Below are 12,254 nucleotides of genomic sequence, written 5' to 3' on the forward strand. Positions count from 1 at the left end.
TTTCTCCCACGTTGGATCTTGTGAATTTATTTCAAACTTTTATTATTTTAGTTTTTACCAAATTAAAGATTGATATTAAAGTTATAAATAAAAATTTAACATTAAAAATTAAAATATATATTTTTTTAAAGAAAAGATCCTACATTTAGATAGAGAAAAAGTCTAATTTACATATTTTAATTATAAAAACTTTGTTTTTGAAGGTTTCACTTCTACCACGTGTGAATTGGACACATGATTTTTTTTTCTATTTTTATTGAAACAATTTTTGAAAGGCGAAAGATACTATTTTTGAAAATATTTTTATCTTGTTACGCCAAAGAAGTATAACTTCTAACGCGTGTACATAATACACTCACGTTTTTTTTAAATACGCGATTATGTTTAATTTTTAACCGATTAAAAAAAAATCAAAGGATTTTATAGTGGTATACTTGGGGGAATATGTACTTTTTAGATGGTCACCCCGGACCCAGAATAGTGACTCAACTTGATCACGTGATCATATTGGCTAAGCTTGGGTATACATATTACAGGTTGTGAGGCGAAGTGTACGTTTGTCTTCTTAAAACAAGCCAACTGTGTCTATTTTGATATTTGTTACTGAAAAAATATCAAAATGTCGACTAAATCAAAAAAGACAGTATCATCGTCTTCAAACATAAGTGTTGTGTCGTCAGTTCAAAGCCCTCAACAATCAAGCACTCCTGTTGGTAGCCGCCCTTCTAGTTCAGCCGGCCGGCCACACAGCCCTCTAAGCCCTACAAGACATAGTCGTTTACAAGAGAAGGAAAACTTACAAAACCTAAATGACCGCCTTGCAGCTTACATTGATAAAGTACGCCAGCTTGAGAGTGAAAACTCAGGATTGCGTCGCGAAATACAAACAACCCAGGAGGTGGTCACACGCGAGGTTTCCAACATTAAAGGAATGTATGAACATGAACTTCAAGATGCTCGAAAACTTTTAGACGATACTTCTCGAGAAAAGGCTAAGTTGGAGATTGATTTGAAGAGATTGATAGAGGAAAACGACGATCTCAGTAAACGGTAAGTTTGACTAAACTATTTTCTTAAACTGTTTATTACTGTTTAATAGACGTTTAAAGATTTTCATGCTAGTATTTTCGTATATAGGTTACCTATTTTTATAGGTAATATCTTCCGGATAACCTTAGCATAGTTTACGTCATCGGCGGCATTTCAATTCGGGCACGCTATATGAACGCGGCCGACCTCGCCTTTACGACACAGTGACATCATCTCGATATAACAATCCAATTATAGTGTTGTCCCTATCAATTTGCTTCTTTAAAACCTACTTCAGATTACAATCATTGTTTGTAAACAAATATGCTAAGATAGCTTAATTGCAAAATTTGTTGCCTACAAATACTAAATAACTAAAAATAGTTAAAGTACTATTTTAGTTTAAAAAATAAGTAAAATTTGAATATATAACTAATTAATAATAGCTCTAGCTAAGTGTGCTTCCCAATAGCCCGCGTTTCACTTAGTATTAAGTCAGATTGTGGCTAAATTTGTGTCCTGTTTCATATATGTACTTATAAAATTTAGCCTATTATATATACATGTTATAGGTATGTTAACTAAAGCTGGCGGCTTCAACACGTTTAGACTTTGTGCTTGTGTAGTGTCTGTGAATAAGCGCGAGACGTGATGTCAAACTGAAATACAATCATAAATACATCATAAATAGACTGTCCGTCGTGTATGAGTGGACTAAAATGTATAGCATGGCAAAAAAATCATATTTTGAAACATACTGTATGTGAAATTGCATTAGTGTGAGTACTGTGAACCCGCCAGCTTTCGTTAACCGACCTATACAACTATGTTGAGGCAGAAATTTAAACATCTTAAATTATATGAAAATAATCCCATATTGTCCTAAACTGTTGAAATAATTATTTACTCTCAAGAATATGTGAGTGTGTAAGTACAAGTGTGACTTGCGCTTGAGGTCAAGTACTCATAATATCCCAGCTATGCAATAGATTCTGCTATGTGCATGATTATCTCTTGCTTGTACAGTGAAGGAAAACATAAAAAAAACCAGCATGTCTGAGTCCAAAAAATCTACATGTGACAGGCACAGAGAAGGATGATTACAATTGACATTTTATTTTTAATTAGAAAATTTCACTACAATTATTTTAAAATAAAATTGTTATACTAAAAAGGTTTTTGGTTAGTGTGTAGTTTTTTTTAAGTATTTTGAAAACTGAAGCATTTATTATTTTAGGCATTAATGTATTTAAAATAACCATTATAATAATGATATTAGTTTGTGACTTTACCTTGCAAGAAGGTTGCTGACCATGAGGTCTATGTCACTACAGCTCTGACCTTACACCCACTGCATTATAATGATCATATGGTTATATGAAAACCACACACTTCACTACCAATTAATTATCTATACCATTCTTATGTGCATTTAATAAGATTAGATAATCATAAAACTTAGGTTTAAATTAACTTAAGCGTCATGTGTTAATTTACACTTTAATATGTGTAAAGTAATTAGCTTTAACTCTATTAGGGCAGTTTTTTTATTAAAAAGGGGCTCAGATTTTTTTTTGAGACATGTTATTGTCCAGTTCGAAAGTACATAATATAACATGTTATCCACAACGTCATGTTTTCACAATAAACGATGACGTAGTCTCGTAGGCGTTAGAGAATTTACACTATACATATGTATATGTAGTATGTATATGATAACATTTCTTAATCGAATATATTTATTTGTAAAAGTTATACCTATTGGAGTATCTTATTATATTTCTGGAATTATCTCCCACATAGATTGACCTCGTTTACTTATTAAATAGCATATCGTTTTATTTTTAACAAATGTCAAATCATAAAATCTACTGTGATGCCGCCTGTACTATACTATTGTCCTTGTGTAGTCTACTTGCAAGACCTACTTTTAATTTTAACGTCATATCAAATTATAAAAATTATTAGCCTTGGCCACTCAGTCTCAAAATATCATGTTTGTTTATATTATACCTACCAATGACATCTTTACCTTGTACGAATGTTTTACTATTTACCGTAAAAATGCCTCAGTATTCTTACGTAATCGCTATAAATAGCGTGACTAATCATTGATCAAACTGTGTCCCTCGATCTTTTTACTAAGCTTTGTTGTGCATATCAATAAAGCTCAAAATCGTAAAAAAATAACGTGGATAAAGCGTGACGTAACCAAGTAAAAATTTTATTTATTTTTGGTGCTGACGTTATGTTTTCTATAATATTGTATAAATTTGTATAGTTCCAACGACGCAATTAGTGACAACAAAGTCAATCATTTTTTATTTTAAGTTTACCATTCCGAAAATATTGCTTATACCAAAAGTATTCATGAATACCAAGGGAAAAGAACGTCATCACAAGTGTCATAATTGATATAATTCAAAACCTTTAAAGTAACTCTATGTATAAGTATTTTTTTTACGTCTCGACTCTCGAGTTACGGCAAAGATTTAAAAAATTCAATTAAACATGCTTCGTGACCGCAACACACATGAATTCTTTTAAATTCCACGAAGTGAAACACATACCAATCTATCTTATGTGATAACAATTTATTACATACTTCCGTTATAATGCATTCTTGTTAGTCAAGCAATATAATATTTTAAAAATACTTATTTACTGTACACATTTCAGTTTGGATAAAAAAACAAAAGACTGGCAGCAGGCAGACAATTTAGCTCTTCATTTCGAGAACCGTTTCACTGAAGAAAGCAACAAGTACAACACCGCCCTCGCTGATAAGAAGAAAGCTCAAGATGAGGCCAGAGTATGTATATTTGTATATCCAAAGAAATAAATGCATATTTCAGAACGCGAATAGACAAATATGAATAGCGTAAAATTATTAATCAAATGGTCTCTAGGAATGTGCAATGTTTTTATACATCCTAACTAATGTTCAGGGAAGCCCCTCACGTTTATTGGGCAAATTATTTTCTTACTCTTACTCATTTCCCATAACAAAGGTAGTGGAAAAAAAAGTAAACAAGAACTGTGTCTTCCCATTAATATAGACTGTAAGTAGTGTTATTGGACACTTATCTTAAATACCCTTTTAGCAAATTAGATAAGTTTTAAATTACTTATTAGTGTAGTAATAATGATGTTTTTGTGTAGAGACAAATTTTTATTTAAAAAACTTTTACCCATTTCCCATAACAGAAATCTTAAAGAAACATTCCAAAAGAAACCTCGTCTTGTGAAAACATAACTGTTTTAAATGTTGAAAAATGATGTATATATATTGTTTACAGGATCTGGCAAAGGAGTTGGACAAACTACGCAAAGTATACGCGGAGACACGCAAGACCCTTGAAGAAGAGATGCTTTGCCGAATTGATATGGAGAATACAGTACAGAGTCTGCGTGAAGAACTCTCTTTCAAAGATCAGGTGTTCCAACAAGAGCTGCAAGAGACTCGAACTCGGAGACAGGTCGAGATCACTGAAATTGGTAAGTAATGCATTTCTCAAGTATTGAAATTGTTACACTTAATATTTCAGTATTTCCATATCAAGATTCAAACATGTGTTTGATGTCTTTTGCGAAATTCTACCCATCACAACTAATACATTAATATTCAGTAAATAATAGCATTCATTTATATGAAATCCCAAGGAGGGTTAGATAAGGCATGTAATTATTTTTGTTAGAATGGGCATATGGCAACTTATTGTGTTTGAGTTTCTCTGATAATGAAACCTGAATTTTCCAAAATTCATTCTTCTATATATTTCCTACAGATGGGCGTCTTGCTCAACAGTATGAAGCTAAACTCCAACAGAGTCTCCAAGAGCTGCGCGAGCAACAAGAGGCCAACATGAAAGCCAATCGTGATGAAATTGAAGCTCTCTATGAAAATAAGGTAATAATTGAATGTTCATATTTTTAATTTAGTTAACATCGGTATTTATCTATTTAGCTTATCTTATCTTTTTCAGTGTTGTGCCTTCTTCCTGAAATGCACATTTCAAAACAATATTTGAAACTATTGATTACTATTTTTCTTATCAACAAATTTTTATCATTCGATAAATTATTTTGAAATTTTATAAATACGTGGTTTTATCATTACAAAACTCTTAACACACTGCAATCAATCGCCAGCAAGACAACTTTTCATACGAATACCTAGGAAATACAAGACTTGATTCGCTTAAATTAACTTTCAAAACTTACTTAAGATATTGCTATTTATGTTAGGGGAATAACTTGGGCCATCATCAGAGTTAAAAAATATTAATTAAATTTTAAAACACAATGACGGACTTTACTGCATTAATTAACTTTCCATTGTTTTTATCATTATAAAAAATATTATCATGGACTAATAAAAATGGGCAAATATTTATGTCGACGTCAACACTCCTATATTTTGCACATCATAAGCCACTACTTCAAATTTAAAAGTACATAAAAGCAAACAATACATACATTCAATTCTGAAGTAACGATATTTTTATACTTAGATAGAGAAGCAATCTATATCTATTATTTAAAGAAATTGTCAAAAAGTGTAGTAAGACTAGATTTTTTTTAATAGATGAAGAATCTCCAAGCGGCGGCCAATCGCAATAGCAGCGCGGCGACTGTCGCTGTTGAGGAGCTCCGTACGATGCGCACACGCATCGACAGTCTCAACAACACTCTTAACGATTTGGAGAACAAGAATGCCGCTCTTAGTGTAAGTACATACTTAAAATACTGCTATTACGATAAAATATTTGTATTATTCAAAATGCAACTATGTGTTTTTGTATGTTGAATATGAAATGGGACCTTTTGATGCCGGTCTCTACATTCTGTTACTTCTATATCTTGTAATATAGTCAATATTGTGGGCATTATGTGATATGTTAGTATTTAGTTTAGTTAGTTGTATTAAAAAATGCTGCTATAAGAAACAAAAAACCTTGCAAAATAGATAAGGTTTTCAGAACTGCCTTGATTACTGAAGGTCGAAACGAAATAATTATAATTGCGTCAAATAACGATAAAAACATCACCACAATTTTCTTTATCAGCTGGTTGTACAAGGTCTACTTAAACTGGTTTCGATACATTTAATTAAACTTGTATGTCACCTGTTGAATTATTTTGATACGGAAAAAAAAACTATAAATATTTGTACTCATCTGCAAAATTTTTTCCTGCTGCACTTACTATAACGGAATAATGTTTTTCTGTAATTCGAATTCTTAAATGAATACCTAACTGAAAGGAGTAACTTATAAAATGATATTTCATTATTCTTCCGTTAAATAATACTTATATCTTAATATATTATATAAATTACGTGTCACGTTGTTTGTCCGCTATGGACTCCTAAACTACTGAACCGATTTCAATTAAATTTGCACACTGTGTGCGGTTTGATCTAAATTAAAAGATATGATAGCTTACATCTCAATCAAGTCATTTTATTGCAAATTATTTGTTAATTATTTCATAGTAACTATTGTAACAGATGGCGGCGCTGTGTTGAAAGTACCAACGTTTCACATAAGCTACAATTTAATGGCATTACCACCAAAATAGCATGGTGGTCCCCATGACTGGTGTTCTCCTACCGTTTCCCTTGAATAGTTTACTACTATGTAATATAACAAAAACCTTAGCCACAGCAACGCTTGGCCGGTCTGCTAGTATATTATAAATATCTATGCATATTTTAAATATATATAACTAACTAATAGTTCTTATATATTCGTTTTACAGAACCGTTGCCGTGAACTAGAGCGTCAACTGGAGTCTGAACGGGCTCGTCACGCTGAAGATCTGGCCTCATTGGAGCAAGAGCTGGCTCGACTTCGCGATGAAATGGCGGCCCAACTCCGGGAGTACGCCACTCTTATGGACATCAAGATCTCGCTGGACCATGAGATTGCCACCTACCGCGCCCTTCTTGAGGGTGAAGAGGACAGGTATTTATGAGTTATTATGGTTTAGAATTGTAATTAGCTAAGGTGTATTATGTCAGCTTAGTTACTTTACTATAATTTATGGTACATTTATTTTAATTTAGGATAAAATGAAAGATTTTGCGTTTTCAAGATGTTATTGCCAATGTTGTGTTACGTTACGTTACGAATACTTACTCCTTTTTTCACAAAACTAAATACACTCACTTAACTCTGTTTTTATTATAAGAAAAATATGCAAATTAAATCAGATATAATAAAGAGTTATTTATTATTTTAGGTTGAACCTGACATCCCAGTCGCCAGGTCGCGAATCTCGTGCCTCCATGAGCGCGAGCGCGAGCGTCAGCGGGAGCGGACGAATCACTCCGGGACGACGTGCCACGCCCCTTCGCGCCGCTCGTAAGCGCACTCTGCTCGATGAGAGCGAGGAAAGGAGCCTCCAGGACTTCAGCGTTACCTCCAGTGCTAAGGGAGACCTGGAAGTCGCCGAAGCCTGCCCCGATGGTAGCTTCGTCAAGATTCGGAACAAGGGAAAGAAGGTATAGTCTGGAATATATAAATTTCTTTGAAGACATATCTACATCTTTTATCTCTGTCATCTTTTAAAACTCTTCTGTATAATCATTTCTTAACCTTATCCTATCCTCATCAATCGTGACTTGTATAATTCTTATGATTCCTTTTACATCACTATCCGCTGTTCATGTATTTTTAAGATTAGTTTTTAAGTTTTAAGTTTGTTATTAATATTTTTTTTTGTATTACTTTAGATTAAGGATTCTGCACTTCTCGCACGCATCATGTGTCTTTTTTTTTAGTTTTTCTCTTAACTAGGGTTGCCTGGAAGAGATCGCTTATTAGCGATAAGGCCGCCCGTTGCATCCCTTATAATTTTTATGTATTGTGTTTCTTATATTATTAGCAACGAAGTGTAAATAAATAAATAAAATAAATACATTCTAGTATAAACGAAATCTGTATATTGACCATTTTTAATTTTTATTGAAAGAATGGTACTTATTTGAGTTGAAAACTAATATAAGTGGCAATAAAAAATAATCATCTCATAAAACAAACACAAAATTAAAGTTTTAATTATGTAATTTGAAGTATTCTTTCAAATTTATTATCATACAATATACATATATTAGTTCAAAACTAACTTGTCAAAGGTGCTGTTTATGAATTATAAAAATCTATTCACAGGAACTAAGCCTCGGCGGCTACCAAATTGTGCGTAAAGCCGGTGACCAAGAGACCCTATTCAAGTTCCACCGTACCGTGAAGTTGGAGCCTGGTGCAATCACCACCGTTTGGTCTGCAGACGTTGGCGCTGACCACGAGCCACCCAAGGACATTGTCATGAAGGGACAGAAGTGGTTCGTCGCTGATACATTCACCACCGTGTTGCTCAATAATGAACAAGAGGTGAGATGGTTATTTAATTACTAGCTGGCCTGGCGAACATCGTACCGCCTAACAGTCGATTCTTTTTTTTTTTTTTAATACTTATTCTGCTATTCGGGACACCGGTCTAGCTAGTAAGATAAAAAAAGAAAGTTGATAATACAACAAATACATTATGTCAAAAAATAAAATTTACCTTCCCGGAACCTTGAACTTGAATTTTATGATAATATGGTATTAAAGTTCAAATTGCCTTTAAATATTATTACGAATATTTTGTATGGGAATTTAGAAAAGTGTTGTTCTTAGACTTTTTCAATCAATTTTTTTAAGTTTTCTCTCCATAAGAACCATCCTCGTACTTCAAGGAATATTATAAAAAAAAGGAACAACGGAAAACGGGTTTCTTTTTTATATATATATAATTTTTTTTATTCATTTATTCACAACTGTGTTCACTTATGAATGTCCATTTCTTTTCATCTAGTCTTCCACAATGGACTTCATTCTTCAATTCAACACAAAAATGTTAAATTCGAATACTCCCGAAACTAACGAGATAGCGTTTAATCAAAGAAACTTAACTCTCAAATGGTTTCATGCAATATTTGCATTTATGCTCCGCTGGTATATGCTTGTAAAGTTAATCGAATTGATGAAAGACTTTAAAGTAGGTTCATTTGTTTTAGTTGTCTATTACAAACTAATCAATCAACTCATTCAATGCATTTTTCTTATTATGTAAATAATCTACGTAAAGAAGATATTATAAGACCAGCGTGCGAATAATCCACATAACTGATCATCTGTGGCATTACAGCTTAGATTAATCTGTATAGGTTAGGAACCTGGTAGATACTTCAAGCAACGGTCGTAATACTTGATACGTGATTAACTTAAACAATAAATGACAATAAATCTAATATACAAAATTCTCGTGTGAAGAAATTTTTTGTGCTTATCCGGTATCTATGAGAATCGGCCAACATCTATTTTTCATCCCCCTAAATGTTAGGGGTAGTCCACCCCTAAATTTTATTTTTTAGACAATTTTTTTAATTTTAATTTTTTATAATACAGCATTAAAAAATACATACAACCCCTAATTTTCACCCCTCTACGATCAACCCCTATTTTTATTATAAATGATATACATGGCAAAACGACGTTTGCCCGGTCAGCTAGTTTCTTTATAAAAAATAGACTATATTATATGTTATTAATATCCACAGGAGATAGCCGTGTCCGAGAGACAGCGGCGGCAAATAAGCACAAGCGCTCAAAGACACCGTGAGCTCGCACATAAGTTTCCCCGACGTGAAGGGGTAAGTAATAATAATCTTCAGCTACATACCTAATGGGCCTAGACTTTCAACCCCGAAGTCGTGCGTTTGAATCACGGCTGTGTACCAACGGCCACTGTTCATATGTTATAGTGTCCAACGAAAGTAATGACACGTATTGGAGAGATGATGTAGACCAATCACAATCGAAACGTTAAACATTAATGACAAATTTATTTAATTCATGGCTTTCTATAGCTAATTTAAAATGTTTATTACATAAGAATTATTATAAATATATACCCAAAAATGGAATACACTAGAAATAATCATTAACAATACAAACAGGTATACCTATTTTTTTTTTTTTTTAAAGACAATTCACACCAATTGACCTAGTCCCATGCTAAGCTGGTGAAGCTTGTGTTATGGGTACTAGGCAACGGATATACATACATATTATAGATAGATATACATATAAATACATATTTAAACACCCAAGACCTAAGAACAACACCAAATGCTCATCACATCGATGTTCGTCTCAGCCGGGGATCGAACCCGGGACCCATGGATTCGCAGTCAGTAGTACTAACCACTAGACCAATGAGTCGTCATTTTGATATGGAGGTGTGTTGGTGTCGCATGCTGGTTATTGTTATTAAAAATTATTTTTTTATTTACAGTTGGGTGAAATTCGTGAGGGTGAAGAGAATTGCCGTATAATGTAAACAGCCACGAGCAAATAATTATTACGTTAGGTGCCTCATCATTAGATGTTTTAGATATTAAACTTGTGTGTTAATAGAACTGCCATAAGTCAGAAAGTCAATGAATTTAATTCAATATTTACAAAGCTTCGGAAGCTTTTTGGTCCGACTGTGCTCATTATCTTAGAAGTTTCCTAAATCTTGGCTTAAAATACTGAAAAAGAAAATAAAAAAAATATTCCTACTTTCTCCCTCCGCCTGTTAATTCGTCACTGTATTTATAATATGATAAGCCTCTATGAAGCCGAAATTTGGATGGAATATCTCCCAAGCTTTGTCGGTGATGGAAAATTTAATGGTGTTCTATTTGCACAAGCGGCGTGACATGCCACGATAGTTGGTTTCACAAGTTTTTCATTGCTTTGTAGACACAATATGCCTTATTTCATATGAATATAAATTTTTCTGCAATTTATTAAACCACCTATCGTGCAGTTATCGTGCCTTATTAACAATCAAAGCTGACTAAATAATACATCACTTGGTTTAACCGCAAGCGTGCACTGCCATACATACTTGCTTCCACACATTCAGTGAACAAAGTACAAAGTTGTAGTTCACATAGCGAGGCAATCCGTAGATGTAATCTACTAAATTAATATTACATTGAATAGATTATTTTTTTAGTATTAAGTCAAACGTGACCGTTTCATAGGTTGTCAATTTAGATTATAAGTATTTCACGTTATTAATATTTTTATATAACAGAAAACAGGTGCAAGTCGCAAATTAAGATACAGAAAATATACAAAATTTTAAGGTCTTTGTGGGGTGTGGTTTTCCTTTTCAAAAATAATTAATGTACTGTAAGAATATGTTAAGAAATTACGTACTTTCATTTTTACGTTAAGAGGACAGAATCTTATTGTTTTTTATTGAATCATTGGCTAAGAAGATTTCATTGAAAAAAATTGTGTAATGTGCAAATTACTTTATAAAAATAAATATATATTTAGTTTTAATCAATTGTGAGTTTTATTTAATATTGACAATTACTATGGTTATATATCTGGAAGAAATTGGTATTCAAACCAAAAGCAGACTGTTCCATGCCCTAGTTTTTTCTGTATGGAGCAGAAACGTGGACAACCGTAGCGCGAGAAAGGCAAAGGATTTTGAAATTTGGTGGAGCCTGGACCGTGAAACGAATGAATTAATATTCATTATTCTATGTTGCAAAAGTCTAAAATTACTATCTCTAATAATTTATTATAAAAATATAATAAAAAAAATACACCAATTTTGTTTTTTTTTACATCGTAAAAAATGTTTTATAACGCCACAATTATTCTAGCTTCATTAACCACCAAATATGCATATCTTAATATATATATTTCTTGTGTGCGTGTGTATGTGACTGAACTCCTCCTAAACGACTGGACCAGTTTTGATGAAATTTTTTGTGTGTCTTCAAGGGGATCTGGGAATGGTTTAGATTCACAAATCAGCCCGCCAGATGTTAAGGGTAGTCCACCCCTAAATTTTTATTTTTTAGACAAAATTTTTAATTTCTATTTTTTTATGATACAGCATTAAAAAATACATACAGCCCCTAATTTTCACCCCTCTATGATCAACCCCTATTTTTTATTATAAATGATATACATGGCAAAACGACGTTTGCCGAATCAGCTAGTTCATATGTAAAAACAACTATAAGAAATAATTATTTTCCCTGTTCACTTGAATACACATACTTACCGTCAGGTTAGGTATGTACAAAATGTTATATTGTAATATGTATATAATGTAATAAATATTGGACAAAGAATTAGTCTAGCAATTCAAAGGGGGAA

General features: G+C 32.7%; 1 protein-coding gene across 1 annotated transcript; it reads left to right on the forward strand.

Moving 5' to 3' along the window:
• Positions 1–489: 489 nt before the first annotated feature.
• Positions 490–11,424, forward strand: LOC125063514 (lamin-C-like). The gene is made up of 10 exons (XM_047669999.1): positions 490–1,050; positions 3,709–3,841; positions 4,329–4,527; positions 4,818–4,939; positions 5,618–5,758; positions 6,793–6,998; positions 7,276–7,537; positions 8,205–8,426; positions 9,638–9,730; positions 10,375–11,424. Exons 1-10 carry the CDS (start codon positions 620–622, stop codon positions 10,417–10,419), a joined length of 1,854 nt encoding a protein of 617 aa, XP_047525955.1. The 5' UTR covers positions 490–619; the 3' UTR covers positions 10,420–11,424.
• Positions 11,425–12,254: the final 830 nt, after the last annotated feature.

This window comes from Pieris napi, chromosome 1, assembly GCF_905475465.1.
Source record: "Pieris napi chromosome 1, ilPieNapi1.2, whole genome shotgun sequence".
In the NCBI taxonomy this organism is placed as follows: Eukaryota; Metazoa; Arthropoda; class Insecta; order Lepidoptera; family Pieridae; genus Pieris; species Pieris napi.

Coding starts and splice junctions, on each gene's coding strand:
- LOC125063514 (XM_047669999.1), top strand. CDS start 620: ATGTCGACTAAATCAAAAAAGACAGTATCATCGTCTTCAAACATAAGT. Junction 3,842..4,328: donor AAGCTCAAGATGAGGCCAGA/GTATGTATATTT, acceptor TATTGTTTACAG/GATCTGGCAAAGGAGTTGGA. Junction 4,940..5,617: donor AAGCTCTCTATGAAAATAAG/GTAATAATTGAA, acceptor TTTTTTTAATAG/ATGAAGAATCTCCAAGCGGC.